Below are 16,075 nucleotides of genomic sequence, written 5' to 3'. Positions count from 1 at the left end.
ACGGCCATGGCTCACAGGCCCAGCTGCTCCGCGGCATGTGGGATCCTCCCAGGCCGGGGCACGAACCCGTGTCCCCTGCATCGGCCGGCAGACTCCCAACCATTGTGCCACCAGGGAAGCCCGTACCACATTTTCTTAATCCATTCATCCACAGATGGACACTTGTGCTGCTTCCACCTTTGGCTTCTGTGAATAACACCATGAAAGTGGGTGTAGCTCCTTGATTTTTTTTTTTTTTTTGCGGTACGCGGGCCTCTCACTGTTGTGGCCTCTCCTGCTGTGGAGCACAGGCTCCGGATGCGCAGGCTCAGCGGCCATGGCTCACGGGCCCGGCCGCTCCACGGCATGTGGGATCCTCCCGGACCGGAGCATGAACCCATGTCCCCTGCATCGGCAGGCGGACTCTCAACCACTGCGCCACCAGGGAAGCCCCAGTTCCTTGATTTTTAAAAGTCAAAGGTGATTTCCAAATCAAGAAGACCAAAAGTCAAGTTCTCCTGAGCATACCATATTCTTCCTTTCTTATTTATTTCTGGTCTACTCTAGAATAAAGTCTAGTTACCTCTTCTCACACATTCTAAACTGTTTCCAACCACAGCTGAACGTACACTTGGATTTCAAAGCCACACGATGAACTCACCCCCCAACTCCATCTGTCTGCTCCCAAACCTCTGGGATCTCTCAAGGTGGCAGCCACTGGGCCACCACAACAGCTGCTCCAGCTCACCCTGTTCCCACCAACCCAGCCATCTCCAGGGGTTCAAGCTCTCCCTTCCTGAGACTGCACCTAGGAGGAGTTCAAACACACCCTGGAATTTAAATGATCTATGAACTTAGGCACTGGATCACCCCTTCCCAAATGTGCCCCACCATGCCCCCCCGCCCCGAAACCAAACCCAGTAACTTTGGAGCTGGGGATGGTTATGGACATGGAGCTCTGAGGTCCTGACTTTGACCTTCCAGAGCAAGGGAGGAAACCTCGGTCAGAACCAGAGAATACTTCCAAAGGGAGAAAACAGAGGAAGGCTTCACTGGTCCCACTTCCAGTTACTTTCTGTTTAAAAAGCACGAGATTAAAAGGCTTATCAAAGTGGCTTTGCCCGCCTTTAGAAATCAATTTATCCCACCTTTTGAACCCCAGGGTCAATAAAGACCCAGAATTTCAGTACAGGCCACGCATTAAAGTAGGAACATTTGAGAGTCCAGCCCATCACATAAACGTGCCCCAGGGAGGACCCTCGGCCCAGGCGGGCACGGTTGGGCCAGTCACGTCTGCTTCTTTTGGACCCAGTTCACGGGATGGAAGCAGGTATCACGGCAGCCCATCAGCTGGCATTTACTGTGCTCCTAGACCCTGGGAGAGCAAAGGTCGCCAAAGTCCCTGCCCTGAGGGAGGCCTGCCAACTCGTGCAGGACCCAGAGAAAGCAGATGAGAGCTGAAGAGTGTGATGACGGTGATAATGAAAATAATTAAACTCAGGTTCAGAGCATCTGCGTGGGCTTCACAGAGGCAGACCAAGGGAAGGTGCTCCGGCGGGAGAAGTGCCCAGGCACGACGCCTGAGTGCAGAGGACGGGGCAGCACAGACAGCACTGCAGCCCAGGAAGCAGCACAGTCCACCCTCACCAGCTGCAGCTCTACAGCAGCACCAAGCCAACGCATCTCACACGCAGGCACCCTCTCTGAACTGTCACGACCCAGGGCTTCGAGTTTGGTTGTTATCCCCACTGGACAGAGGAGGAAACGACTTGGAGGGGTCGGGCTGCTTGCCCCAGGTCACAGCGCTGTGTGTGGTGTCTGGTGGGCGAGGGGATTCCCACTTGTGCAGGAGAAGGAGAAGCCCCTGGAGAGGCTGCAGGGGGGCAGGGGTGACAGACTCAGCTGCCGGCTGTTTCCAGAATGATGGGGAGGACACTGGCCTGAGGCTCCCCTGGGATGCAGGTGAGGGGCTGACAAGGTAAAGGCAGCCTGAGAGGAGTTTCCCTCCCAAAGGAAGAAACCAAGGTAATGGTAGGTGAGAAGAGAAGCCAGAGAGACCCGAGCGCGGCCATCCTCCCAGGCGACACACACCTCAGTCCTCCTCTGCCTTCCTCTAAAAGTCTGGACAAGCTTCAGTCTCAGGTGGCCCAAGGAGAGCTTGGAGTTATCAGAAACCACCATTTCTTCTTTCGGCCTCTCAAGCTTGGGACATCCACATCTGAGACGCAGTCCATTCACCTTGGAAAAATCCAATTTTGTAAGCTCTACTCTGTAACATTTAAATGTCATGAATTCTCATCCGAACAATGGGGGGAGGAAGGTGTTTAGAAGACCAACTCAGCACAGAAATGTCAAAACTGCTTTAGAGTTTCTGATATCTTAAGCAACCGTGATTCCACAATGTAAAGGGAAATCAACTCTTCTGACTGGTTCCAAGAACAGGAGGACCGCCTGTTTGGTTACTGTGGTTTGGAAAAGGAGGGATTTATTTTTAAAGTTTCAAAGTCATTAAGCCTAAACACTGGCAAGCTCAAGGGAGCCAAGCTGGCTAGACAAAGTTGAAAACAATCAATTTAACTTCCACCCCCCAGGGACTGAGCCTCCCAGGTACCTGACATATGGCATCTACATCAACAAAGCAAACACCATGTGAAAAGCCTGCAGGTCGGCGTGAAAGCCGCGGGGGACCCCTGTAAGAGTGGGATTCAAAGGCTCCGGTCTCCCCCTCACCCCACTGCACTGCATCTCCATCCTGGTTTGCCCCCCTTGACCCCCTTCACAGTCAGGTCCTAAGTCCCTGACATGTGTCAGGCACTCGAGGGACAGAGAATGAATAAAGGAGGGCCCTGTGCTCCAATTATTCAACTGTCTAGAAATGGGGAAGGAGTCGAGGACTTTTATAGGGTGATTTTAGCCTGGAGATAGATCCTGGGCCCAGGCCAGTAATATGTTCCCTGAATGCAATGACGTTATTCTCTGACTTCCTCGGTGGAGTAACCCACCAAGTCACGGCTTCTGTGGCCCTGGATCTTGTCACTCGCACACGCTGACTGATGGCAGGCATGTTTCCATGCTGGTGTGGTAAGAGGCGAACAGAGACAGAGATGCGGTACCTACTTTTAAGGCGTGTCACTGCTGGTGGGAGAGACAGTCATGAGGCTGCCAAGAGATAATGTGCCTCAGACAGTCAGTTCACTGGAAGCAAACAGTAAGTATGCTTTAAATTAAAAATGCATATAGGAGAAAAATGTGTGGGGCAAGAGTCAAGCACGTACGCGCACGCGTATTGGACTAATCCAAGTAAACCAGAGTGTAACCTCTGGAAGGGCCCCTCCATGATCCGATCGCTAACGAACGCAGGAAGCACAGCCCAGAGCGGCGGGTCTCTGTAACGACCCCCCACCTCTGCTAGACGGGTGGGCATCTTAGCACTCCTAGCATGAACCTGTCCAAAGCCCTTCCTTAACCTCGCTGCAATGCTTGAGGCAGGCACTATTAATATCCCCACTTTTCCCACAAGAAAGACTCTCAGACATGAAATTACCCGAGGCCACAACTCTGAGAGGTGAGCTCAATGGAGCCCACGACTCCACCTCCTGCCTCTGCAGACAAAGGAGCTTGGAGCTGCTTCTCCTCCTCTCTTCCTATTTGTACCTGGTGTGCATCTCCTGTGTCTCCGGTTTTCCACCTACACAAGCGACGTGGCCCCTCCATCTGCAGAGCGTGAACGCACGGGAGCGGCCCCGCAAAGTCAGCCTGGGAGGATGAGCTAGCGCTATTACTGTCCTTCACTGACTCAGAAACTAGGCAGTATTTCACCTGAGCCCCACACGACCGGTAATATGGTGTTACCCATATTTTAGAGGTGAAATCAAATGATGCACCCCAAGTCATATGGTTAGGAACAGTGACACACAAGTTTCCAGACCCTTGAAAAAATTAAATGACTCGCCCTTACTTCTGCCCTCTCCCCTTCCACCTTGTTCTTCCTCCTCTGGCTTCACCTTCCTGACCTTCTAGGGCACTGGAGAAGCGACCCCACAGAGCTAGCTCATCCTCTTCCACTGGGGGGCGGCTAAGCGCCTACCCCCGAGCTGAGAAAGCAAACCTGACTTCTCCCTGCAGAGCTGGAGCCGATGCCAGGGCCAGCCCAGGGGGGTGGGCAGCTATGGGGGGCAACGCAAGGCTCCTCCCCCAAGTTACACTGTACCCCCCTGTTCCCACAGAGAGTGGCCCCATATTTAGAGCACCATCCCTCTTCCCTTAACCTGCTGAAACCCAATCCCAAACCAATGGAACCCTCGCGGCATTCAGCTGACAGCCTCTTTACCCTCCTGAAGCCTCCACCTCCTCTCAAAACTTCAAACTCAGAATTGGGGGTACAAGCTGCGGCCCCTCCAACAATCCCAGCTGAGCTTCACCAATTTAAGACAAGCGCTGCCTCATCCTCATTACTCTGTCATTCTCATTACTAGAGAAATAAGACTGAAGCTATATCGCAAAGGACCAAGGCCCTGAATGCCACGGCAAAGGAGCAGAGAAACTGCCTTTCCACAAAGAACAGTTGAGTAAGAGAAACTGTTATTAGCCCTGGACGCGAGCCACGCAGCCAGCTTTATGGAGGGCAAAGCCTGCCCAGGCAAGTTCTCCCATGAGTCCCTCTCACAAACCAGTTATATCAAACACGCTGATCTTGGCATTTAACACCAAAACCCAAGGCAAGGGAGAGACTCTTTTTCTTTTTACAAACTTGAGAAATCCATTTCCCTCCTTTTTGTTACAAAAGGAATTGGGTGCAGGGACCTTCCATGAAGGGCTCGAAAACTTAACACTTTAAACGAATGGCCATGGATTAAGAGAACAGTTGAGCAAAAGATAAAAAAGTAAACACATGGCGAGAGAACATGTATCAGAAACACTGAGGAAGTCCAGATCTGTAAACGTGAGGAGGTCTTTAGGGCCAACTGTGTATACCGCGCGCGTTTGGGCTCAGCTCCGTGTAGAACAGACCAAAGCAAGGCGGCAGCTCACGGGGGCCTCAGGGGCCATCCCGGGTGCAAAGGGAAGACTCCAAGTGAAAGCTGCTTCCTTTCCTTCAAGGCAAAGGAGAGCCTGGCCGCTCAGAGAGAGCAGGGAAACCCCCAGCAATTCAAGCTCTGGACTCAAGGCCAGGAGGAGGAGCCCAGAGAGACCAGAAAGATTCTGTCAACAGCTGTGCATGCGCACGCACGCACACGCACACGCATACACGCATACACGCACACACACACACCCCACCTCCCACCCCCCTCCCCGGGTCTCCGGGCCTTAAGCCGCCAGGGCCTGGTCAAATTCTGGCTCCGCTAATTACATCAGACCCACCTTTCACCCCTCCCCACCCTCTGCAATTAGCCCTGATTCTCTGCTTCCGGCTGCTCTGAGGGATGCAGCAGGGTGAAGTCTGAGGCCAGCTGCTCCCTCTGTCCCACCCACTGCCCAGCCCCGGAAGTGCTGGTTTCAGGAGGCGCCTGAAGCAATCTAGCCACTTCCTCTGAGGCTCCGGCTGGTGTGAAATCTGGTTAGTAAGGGGGAGCCCGAGCAAGAGACCCTGGGGAGGCAGCACTCCCAGCCTGGCGAGGCTTCGGGCTCAGGACCCATCCCACACTGGCGCAGATAACCTGAACGGCCTTGCCCACCTTCACAGAACAGCTGGTCTGCCCACAGCAAGCTAGCTCCCTACATGACTGCAGAAAGCTTCATGTTTAGACGTTTCCCCAAGCAGCCCATGACCAAGAAAACTTGCCGCCCCCTGGGGCTTCCGCACCCTACTCCACGGGCCTCACTTTCCTAATCTGTAAAACAGGGACAGCAGTCTCCTCCTCACTGTGACAGGGCTGAAAGCTCCTAGCATAGTGCGTGGCTTACAGCAGGCACCCAGGTATCTCCTCTCAGCCTTTTGACTGGGGCGCAGAGCTGGGTCCCAAAGTGCTTGCTTACTATTCATTACGCCTCCATAGCATTTCTTCTGAAAAGAGAAAAAAAGAAACCAAGTCCAACTGGCACTTGGTCTCACATCTTGCAGAAACAAACCCGCCTCTGGAAAGGTGTGGGACTGAGTGGCCCATGACCAGGTGTCCGAAGCCCTGTCCGCTCCATCCTTGGCCAGCAAGACAGGGAGGGTCACAGGTCAGGACTAGCCGCCTTCTGCTTAGTGTGGAGAAAGAGAATGCGGGTGGCCCTGAAAGCTGCCACCCTGCTGCAGCCCCGCTCCAGCCCCTGTCGGGCTGACCTGGAGCCACTGCCACTCAACCCCATCGGGCCCTGCCCTGAAGCCCGGGGGGCAAGCACCCTGCTGCAGGGCTCAGCTGTCCCGGGCCTGAGAAAGCACTTTATCCTCCCCCAGATGTTCGCTCTGGGTGGGGCACCTAGCAAGCTGCCGTCCACCGCGCCGCGTGGCCAATACCCCTCTCTCCTCTGCGCCTGCTCTGGTCCAGGCCGCCATGACCTGCCCTGACTCCCCACTCTCTCCTGACACCAATCCATTCTCAATACGGGTGTCAAGAGTTTTCTGTTTTAAACTTTCTTCTTTAAAAATGCTATAAAGACTCCCAAGTCCTTCAGGATGAAGTTCAAGTTCATTAGCATGGCATCCGCCCTCTGGAACCTCCGTATCTTTCGAGCCTCACCATCACCACTCCTCACAGAAGCCCCAAGCTCTAGCCACTCAGAGGTGACAGCCTGCCGGCTGCTTTATGTCTCTACATTTTGCAGGTTTTGCTCTCCCAGGACACCCCCCATGCACCCCATTTTCTGCCAGTCTAGCTCCCTACCCATCCTTCAGGACTCAGGCCAAGCGTCACCCCCTTCAGAAAGCTCTCTGTGAGCTTCGCCCCTTCCCAGGCTGGGAAACTCCCTCCCGTGTCCCGTGACATCCATGTCCTGTGCACACACAGGTGTTCCAGCAGCTGGTCTACCTGCTCCATCTCCCACCCCACAAGACACAGCATCTCAGGCATGGAGACTGGCCTTAAGAACAAGGAGGCGGGACAGAGAAGAGAACTGGGTGAGCCCCGGCAGGGTCACCACGGCTTCCTCATCCCACACTTCATCACCCTACACTAGAGAGAATGGGGGACGGGAAGCAAGAAGAAGGAAAGGGGAAAGGTGGGGTCCACACAGACCCCCGCCCTCCTCAGCCTCACCTCCCAACTCAGTCTGGAAGGCTTTCTCTTGAACTTTAGACCGAGAGCATTCACAGGGAAGTCGGTAATCTCCTGGGTCAAGTCTGCGGCAGACAAAGGCTCCCACTGCTGATATGGGGATGGGGCACAGGACCCCCTCTGACGAAGGCCTCCCGGTCCTAAGTCCGGACCACCCCGCCTCACTGCTGTGTTCGGTCACCACGCCATAACCCTGCTGGAGATTCCAAACCAGGACCCAGTGACCCACCAACACAAGGCAGTTCGCCCAGATGTACGGTAAAAATAATCTCAGACCTTCGTCCACATGACAGAGACACAGAAAACTTCAGTGTTCAGTGGCAACATAGAATACGCCATCGTAACAGGTACCATCACAATGGGTGAAGGGCACAAAGGTGCAATTCAGTAAAGAAAAACAAAAGGCCTGTAAAGAAGGTAATTTTGGCAATAAGTAGCAAAAGTCCTCCAAGTGTTCATGCCCTCTGACGCAGGAATTCCATGCTAGGAATTTATCCTAAGAACATAAAAACAGTTGTTGAAAGATTTATGGACCAAGTATGTTCATGGGGTATTGTTTATAATTCTAAGACAGAAATAACTCAGTATCAATGACAGTGGTACAGCCACATAATGAAATGCCATGTAGACACTAAAACTCATATTACGAAAGAATAGTTAATGACACGGGAAAACGCTCACCACACAGGTCACGTACACTCCTTGAAACACATGTAGTAACAGACACAAAGTCAGGAAGCATAAATACCAAAATGGTAACAATGGTATGCCTAGGTGATGAAATAGTGGGCAGATTTAATTTTCTTTATATTTCCCAATCTGTAATCAGAAATTACAATCATTGCAAGAGGGAAGAGATATGGGGACATATGTATAACTGATTCACTTTGTTATAAAGCAGAAACTAACACACCATTGTAAAGCAATTATACTCCAATAAAGATGTTAAAAAAAAAGTGAAAGAGAAATTATAATCAAAAACATTACTTTTAATTTCCTCAAAACATAGATATAAGCTACAACAAGAATACCCATCTCACAGCCTTACTCTTTAACCTTTAAAGAGTGGACAAAGTAATTTCTCCCCTACAAATTCAATACACTGTATTACTCATAAAGCAAAAGCCACTGGTACCTGTAGACAGGGCCTGAGCAGACTCTAAGTTCCCTTGAACACTGTCCCTATCCACCAAAGCAAAGCACATCACACCCACCTAAGGAGACATCACTTTACCTAAAAACCCTGAGACTACACGAATGAGACAGTTTACTTTGTTCCCACCAACAATGTCAAATACACATTTCCTTCTGTTCTTACTTTTGACAAGTCTTTCGTTTTTTCAAACTGAGTGTGCACAGTCCTAAAGATAATTCTAACTTTTAGTAGTCAGCCCATGGTTATCTAATACAAATGCCACAGAAAGCTGACAGATCTCAAAAGCAAAAGCAAGGCTGAGTGGACAAGAGGTACAGGCAGTATATGGAGGTTTCATCTGAAGAGATGACATAAAACAGTACGCGTACGCACACAAGTTGACGACAGCGGCACCTCCAGGGAGGGAGGGAAGGATAACTGGATGCAGCGGAGGCACACGGGAGACTTCGATCAGAAAAAAGATTCTTGAAAGAGAGGTCTGAAGCAAGTATGAAAAATATTCACATACGTTCATATTTATTTTGAGCAGATACACAGGTGTTCATTATAACCATTTGTACTGTTTTATTTTTAATTTTTCAAAGCAATGAAGGAAAAAAGAGATTATAGAAGATAGGGCAACCCTGAACCGTTTCTTCTGCTGAGAAGAAACCATTCTGAGATAAAGAACAATATTCTGGGTCCGTTCTAGCCTTCCAACCACGTGAGAAACCAGAAGAGCCGAGTTCCAGGAACTCGTTAATGCAGAGCTTCCTCGAGGTCACCTGAAACTCTAAACCTTGGTGGTCTCTGGCCATTATGCGACTGTGGAATTTCAGAACCACAAGGGCCCACCCTCTTTCGGACAGATGAGAACTCAGGAGGCCCACAGAAGGAAAGCTGCCTGTCCCAGTGCTTGGCCAGCGAGGGGAGATGCTCAGAGAAACTCAGCCAATTTCCCATTTCAGAGTCAGTCCTGCAGGCGGGTCCCTACATGCACCTGAGGGTCCCGATTGCAGGATCGATATCCACATGTGAGTCAACAATGAAGACTTACATCTCCACCAACACACACTGCACTTGTCCAGGCCGCCGTGTGAAGTGCTTCCCACCAGCAGAAAGCCAAAGAAACCTCAGAAATTTCACATGACAATTAGGCTCTAAGAGTCGCGAGAAGGACCTAGATCACAGGTGTCCAGGGCAGGGGACGGCAGTTGACACCATGAGCAACCCGCCAAGGATAAGCATGTATCAGCCACCTGCTGCACCGGGGATTTCTGCGTATACTGCCTTATGTTCCTACTGATTCCATGATCAAATGAACATGCATTCAATGTCCATACTCGAGGCTCTGAATGTTAACAATGAACCATCCTATAAATCCAAATTTTAACTGAAAAGGACTCAGATGGAAAAGAGTTTGGCTGTTGAGGGAGTAAAACAAGCCTCATGTGGACTTCCCTGGTGGTCCAGTGGGTAAGACTCCAGGCTCCCAATGCAGGGGGCCCGGGTTCGATCCCTGGCTGGGGAACTAGATCCCTGCACAACAAAGGGTCCGTATGCCCCAACGAAGATCCAGCACGGCCAAAATAAATAAATAAATAAAAACAAATCTTAAAAAAAAAAAGAAGTGAATTGAGGGACCAATTTAAAAAAAAAAAAAGCCTCATGTGATGCTGGGCTCCACGCTAACCAGCCAGGCGGCTCAAAGCAGCGTGCGGTTCTGGTCCAGGCCCGCCTTTCCTCCAGGCCTCTCCGCAGATGTCCCATTTACGGATGCTCATTCTGATCAACCTTTCCTTCCTTAAAATTCAGACTGAACTGGGAGCTCTTCCCAAGGTCCTGTCCAACTCTGGCTTCCTCTGCCCCTTCCCAGCAACTCCCTCGGTGACACCTATTCCCTCTGGTCACCCCCTCATCTTTGCAGCCTCTCTCCTCAGAGCCTCTCCTCTTCCCGTCCTGGGGCAGATGAGATGTGTGTCCATTGTATGTGACGGAGAGGAGTTACCTGGTGAGAACTGAGCCCTCTCCGCCCCAGGAGACCTGGCTGAAGGTGCCCCTCCTAGACATCACTAGAAATGCTCTAACCCACTAGTTCCCACGCATGTGCATCAGAATCACCTGGAGGGCTTGTTAAGATGCAGACTACTGGACCTCCACAGCAGGTCTGGGGGAGGGGCCTGACAACCTGCATCTCTAACAAGTTCCCAGGTGATGCTGATGCTGCTGGTCTGGGGACCACACTTTGAGAACCACCTCTCTATCTCTAGCCTGCTGATTCCCCATCCTGTCGGAAGGATGTTAAGACTCAAACAGCTGGGGAACTTCTGAAAATGCCGATTCCAGGCGCCAACCCCGGAAGAGTCCAAGCAGCAGGTCAGAGGGAGGCCTGCGACCCTGGTGGTCAGACTGAACCTGGCTGTGCTGGTTCTCACCCACTGCCTGTCCTCTGCCCCAGAAAAATGTCAAGGACCTTTTCTGTCTCCAGGGCTTTTCAGGGGCAAAACTTGAGCTTCCTTGTGAAAGAAGCCCATGCTATTCACAAGAGGCCCCTGTCCCTGCTGACTGTCCCTGCCCCACGTGCCTCAGAAAAGAAGGGGACAGCCTGGGGGCGGCCAAACCACTGCTTTGCAAACTAGACCCGGGGCTGGACTCCATGACCTTGGTGTGTCTACTGCAATGCCATGGCAAGAGGAAGTCCCCTTCCCGAAGGGGTGACCTCCCACCCTCTCAGCCACCCCAGCCACAGTAAGAACCACGTTTGTCTCACTTCACCCCAAGCCCTTACAACCTGCAGGGTCTCTCTCACAAGGGGATGCTGGGCAGTACTTCTTTTGGGAAACTTCCTTGAATGTCCCTTTAAAATAATAACCCATTATTGTTATTGTATGTTTATGCTACGATGGTCAGGTGGTAAGGAAAACAGGCAGGGTATGCAATTGTATGTATGTCCCGACCACAACTGTGTGAAACAAAAACTATTCAGGCGTCTGCCATACAGAGTGAAGTCAGTCAGAAAGAGGAAAACAAATACCGTAGGCTAACACACAGATATGGAATCTGAAAAAAAAAAATAAAAATGGTCATGAAGCACCTAGGGTCAGGACAGGAATAAAGATGCAGATGTAGAGAATGGACCTAAGGACACGGGGAGGGGGAAGGGTAAGCTGGGACAAAGTGAGAGAGTGACAAGGCCATATATACGCTACCAAATGTAAAATAGATAGCTAGTGGGAAGCAGCCGCATAGCACAGAGAGATCAGCTCGGTGCTTTGTGACCACCTAGAGGGGTGGGATAGGGAGGGTGGGAGGGAGACGCAAGAGGGAGGGGATATGGGGATATACGTATATGTATAACTGATTCACTGTTATAAAGCAGAAACGAACACACCACTGTAAAGCAACTATACTCCAATAAAGATGTTAAAAACAAAACAACAACAAAAAACTATTCAGGCAAAAACTGGAAGGAAGCTCTAAAAATGTTAATAGTGATTGTCTCTGGGTGGTGGGGTTATGAGTGGTTCTTTTCTTCTTGCTACTTGTTTGTTTTCTAAGCTGTTTATTAAGAGCACATATTACTTATATAACCAGAACTAAACTTTATTTTATCATAAGTTGGAAGGAAAAAATACACAACAGAACACTGCCCACACCTAAGCTGTGTCAACCCAAAGGGCAGTGTCCTGCCAGCTTCCTCCAAGGGAGCAGGGCTGGCTGAGGGTCAGGGACGCCTCATGGCTTTTAGCAAGTGCTTTCAGCAAACATTTGCTCCAGGTTGGAGCTGAGGCTGCCAATACACAGCAGCCCTGCCCTCAAAGAGCTAACAGCGCAGAAACAGAACAAGGATGCAGGGTCCTCTTTTCTACCCATAAGTCTTTCTGGACCCTGAGAATGGACTAGATCGCCTCCTTCCTGTGACTGACTCCCATCTTCTGGAACTCGGCACAGTGCCCTAAGAGGGGCACGTTACCTCCAAGTAGAGGGTCTCAAGCCCTTTGGCCGGCCCAGACTGGACTGTCAGAGCTGCTGAGTGCCACCAGCATGTGTCCTACTGGGCCGCCAAGCCCAGAGGGCAGCACCTGCCAGGCCAAACAGCCTGCAGCAAGCACCTGACTGTTCCGTGCTGCGTACAGAGCCAGAAACCTCACCTCCACCCCAGTGCTTGCAGGGAGGGTTACCACCTCCCAGCCACACCTGGGGCAGGAGACTCACCTGTCCAGAGTTAGGGGTCTTGTCTCCAACTGTTAGCACCACCTGCTTCCCCTGGCACTTAGCACACAGCGTCGAAAGCACTGCTTACCATGAATGGTGCCTGCAGCCAGAGATCAAGCCCCGAGTAGCTGCTAAACAATCACCACGGCCACCAGGCAGCCCCCTCCACACCCAGGCCCGAGTTCACTGGCAGCACCCATTTCCCCTGACTGCGGCTGTCACGAGGGAAGCAGTAGCTGAGACCCACCTGCTGACAGCGTGCCCAGCCCTGGCACTGGCTCCCCTCGGCAAGGAAACAAACCCCCGTCACCCTTATAGATCCATTTCTCACAGGGCTCTCCCGCACCCCCAGACCCCTCCTCAGCACAGCTGGCCTCTGTTACTAAAGCATGGGCCTGGTGCCAAGCCTCCCAAAGGCCGCTCGGAGTGTCCACGGTGCTGGGCCACCAGCGGGCCATGGAACGAGCACAAGGGGCTGAACTGGCCACACAAGCAAAACATCCCAGCACCCCAAGCCCCCTCTCATGTACCTCGACCCCAGTGGGAGGAAAGTGGAAATAATCATCTCAGAAAACCCAAGACACTGTCCACTCCCTCCTTTTCCCTCCTTCTTTCAGATCCAGCAGCAACCACAGCCCTGTGCAGGAACTGGACCCAGCACCCAGCCCAGCGCCACAGTGCAAACTCCACCTGGCCGCCTGGCCAGCGACCTCAGTGACCTCTGAACCAGCACCACCGCACGAGGGCAGAGAGGGAAGCCACAGCTGGGTGGAGGGCTTCCTCATGGTGACAGGGTCCTCATGACTCTGAAGATTCTCCCAAGCCCCAGAACCAGGACTAAGTTACAGCCCAGGAAGCTGAGGGCTAGGGGAGGTCTCAGAGGCAGAGGGCTCAGTGAAACCCCAGTGTGAATCTGGAAGGAGACTGGTTCTTGAGCAGTGATTCTCAAACTGTGTTCCCTGGGGTCCTGGGAACCCACAGAGATGCCCTGGAGAAAGAGGGGCTGAACTGAGGGCGCTAGAGTCCCCCAGCCCTCAAGTCAATGAGATTTGCTAGGGCTTCACCTGGGGACTCAGGAAAATCATATGGGGGGAAAAGTTTCACTGCTAAGTTTGACAATCAGGGCTCTGAGGTGCAAAGTTTAAATATGTTTCCCATCAATGCCGGCTATCTAAAGATCATGAACATCATCAAAGATTCTCACTCAACCTTCCCGAGGCTCGGATGGGGATTTTCACAGCCCTTCCCCCTTTGGGCCCTCCTTTCTGACCCACCGACTACCTGCTAATGAGATATGGGGAGCATTTCACAAGCAGACACCCCATACTGTGAACCCGGTGCTCCTGTCTGCCAGCTGGGCGCTCACTGATTATATATTTGTCCTGAACATAACCCTTCTGTGGTCCCTTCTGTCCCTCAACCCTTTGAATCACTCCTGTACAGACTCACGGAGCTGTGGGTGATAACCGTGTCAGGTTGCCCCTCCCAGAGCCCGTGCCAGCCAGTCCCCACTCGACTGTGTGCTTGGGCCGTGGCTGAAAACCAAGGCTCGTCTCTAGGGCCCTCACAGCTCCTGGCACGATGCTTTGCACACGGCTCAGAGAACATTCCCTGGACAAAGTAAAGCAATCCCACCTCTGACCCTTCTCACGATGCCAAAAAGAGGGATGCATGTGCAAACACACCAAGTTTCAACAAGCAGATGCCTGACCACCGTTTCCTCTTGGCTTCCTGTAGGGAAACGGTTCAAATGACGGTACTGCCGGACGCACAGAACCCGGGGAGGGCGGCGCGGGGGGGGGCCCGCCTTACCTGGTAGTAGGTCTTAATGTTTCTCACCAAGATGGTCAAGTTCTGAATGCGAAGGTTCACATCATTGTTGACGTGTTTGTTGATGCGTTGATTTGTTGGCCTGGGATCTCTAGGGGAAGAAAAATGAGAATGGAACATTGCATCTCCCAGTATCTGTCACACCCCATCCTACCCCAGGCGCTACTGAGCATTCGGTCCTCTCCAAGCCTAGGTTACTATGCAGCTGTGACAGAGTGGCTCAAGTCAAGTCCTAATTCTGCCGCTGCCAAGCCGTGGACCTCCAGGGAGCCACATCACCTCCTGTCCCCCCGCAAGCACTCAGCCCCCCACCGGCCCTTAAGCAATGTTATTTCTGGCCCCAGAGCAGCCATAAACAACCAAGTGTCAGTGCAGACCCAAAAGCTGCACTGTGTAAACATCAATAACCTACCCCCCAATATATCTGAAGATTAAAAAGGATCCAAAGCTGACCAAAGCGAAATACGGGAAATATCAAGAAAGATGGAAAAGGGGGAAACAGTACACTTTCTGACTTCATAAACCAGTAAAGTCATTGATGTTCCATTTCAAACCGGTCTCCTGCCTATGTCACCGAATTGCTCTTGCCTGTGATTCACATTCCAGGGGCACAATTCTATCTCAAAAACCACCACCATGAGTATGCGATACTATGTGGTGTACAACACACCCTACGAGAAATGTGAAGAGACACAAATAATTCCTGTGGGAAACCCCCAAAGTGTCATTTATTTTCCAATCTCAGGCAAGAGTCAGGTCTGCTTGTGATGAAACTAGAAATCTGAGTCAAGCGATTTATAATTTCACTCATCTACATACAGGACATTTCTCAAAAATTCTCAGTGTCAAAAATATTTCCTATTTGAAGAGAACAGACTCAACAGAACGGATTTCTCTTCCCTCTCCCCATGTAGCCCACGCAGCTTTTCCTAACGCAGCCCTCCGTGCCATTCGACTGTCCCAAGGCACCACAAAGGATGTTTCATTCAAATGAGGGCTGTCTTCACAGTTTCTCCCGTCATCCGAGCCCTGTGTTAAGGGTGCTGAGCCTTCCAGGGGCTGCTGTGATGGAGGAGAGACAGGTCTCTTCCTCCTTCCTCGGGCCCCTCGATGATGATGATGATGATGATGAGAGGACAAGAAGGGGAATTTGGGGAGTTACGCAAATCAATTTCAATGCCATTCAGCTCATCCAAAGCCAATAATTTATACAAAGTTGACAAACAGGAGAAAAAATCTAAAAATAGCAATTACTTCAAATGCCACTATAAGCACGATTTCTTAATAACACAAGCTGTTTAAAATTCAACCATTAAGTAAATATCTGATATAAACACTATGAGTCCCTACACTGTATTGTATATATGCAAACCCCTTTATGAATCACTTGCAATAATCAGCCATGGACTTTATTCAATCATCCTGTATCTCCTAAAACAGTCACATGGGCTCCTTGGGACAACCAGAGGACCTCTTTTCAACTGTCCTGGGACAACGTTTCTTTTTTTTCTTCGTATTTTTTTTTTTTTTTTTTTTTTTGCGGTACGCAGGCCTCTCACTGTTGTGGCCTCTCCCGTTGCGGAGCACAGGCTCCGGACGCGCAGGCTCAGCGGCCATGGCTCACAGGCCCAGCCTCTCTGCGGCATGTGGGATCCTCCCGGACCGGGGCACGAACCCGCATCCCCTGCATCGCTGACTCTCAACCACTGCGCCACCA

General features: G+C 51.4%; 1 protein-coding gene across 2 annotated transcripts in view; it reads right to left on the bottom strand.

Moving 5' to 3' along the window:
* CCDC88C (coiled-coil domain containing 88C) overlaps positions 1 to 16,075 on the bottom strand; it is a 128,937-nt gene that overhangs the window by 106,406 nt on the left and 6,456 nt on the right. For both annotated transcript variants that reach the window (XM_060004042.1, XM_060004040.1), the window contains exon 3: positions 14,341 to 14,449. In XM_060004042.1, coding sequence (XP_059860025.1) covers positions 14,341 to 14,449 — 109 coding nt within the window. The remainder of the gene's footprint in view (positions 1 to 14,340; positions 14,450 to 16,075) is intronic.

This window comes from Delphinus delphis, chromosome 2 (assembly GCF_949987515.2).
Source record: "Delphinus delphis chromosome 2, mDelDel1.2, whole genome shotgun sequence".
Taxonomy (NCBI): domain Eukaryota; kingdom Metazoa; phylum Chordata; class Mammalia; order Artiodactyla; family Delphinidae; genus Delphinus; species Delphinus delphis.
Note: the sequence above shows the minus strand (reverse complement) of the source record. Positions and strands in the feature narration are given on the sequence as shown.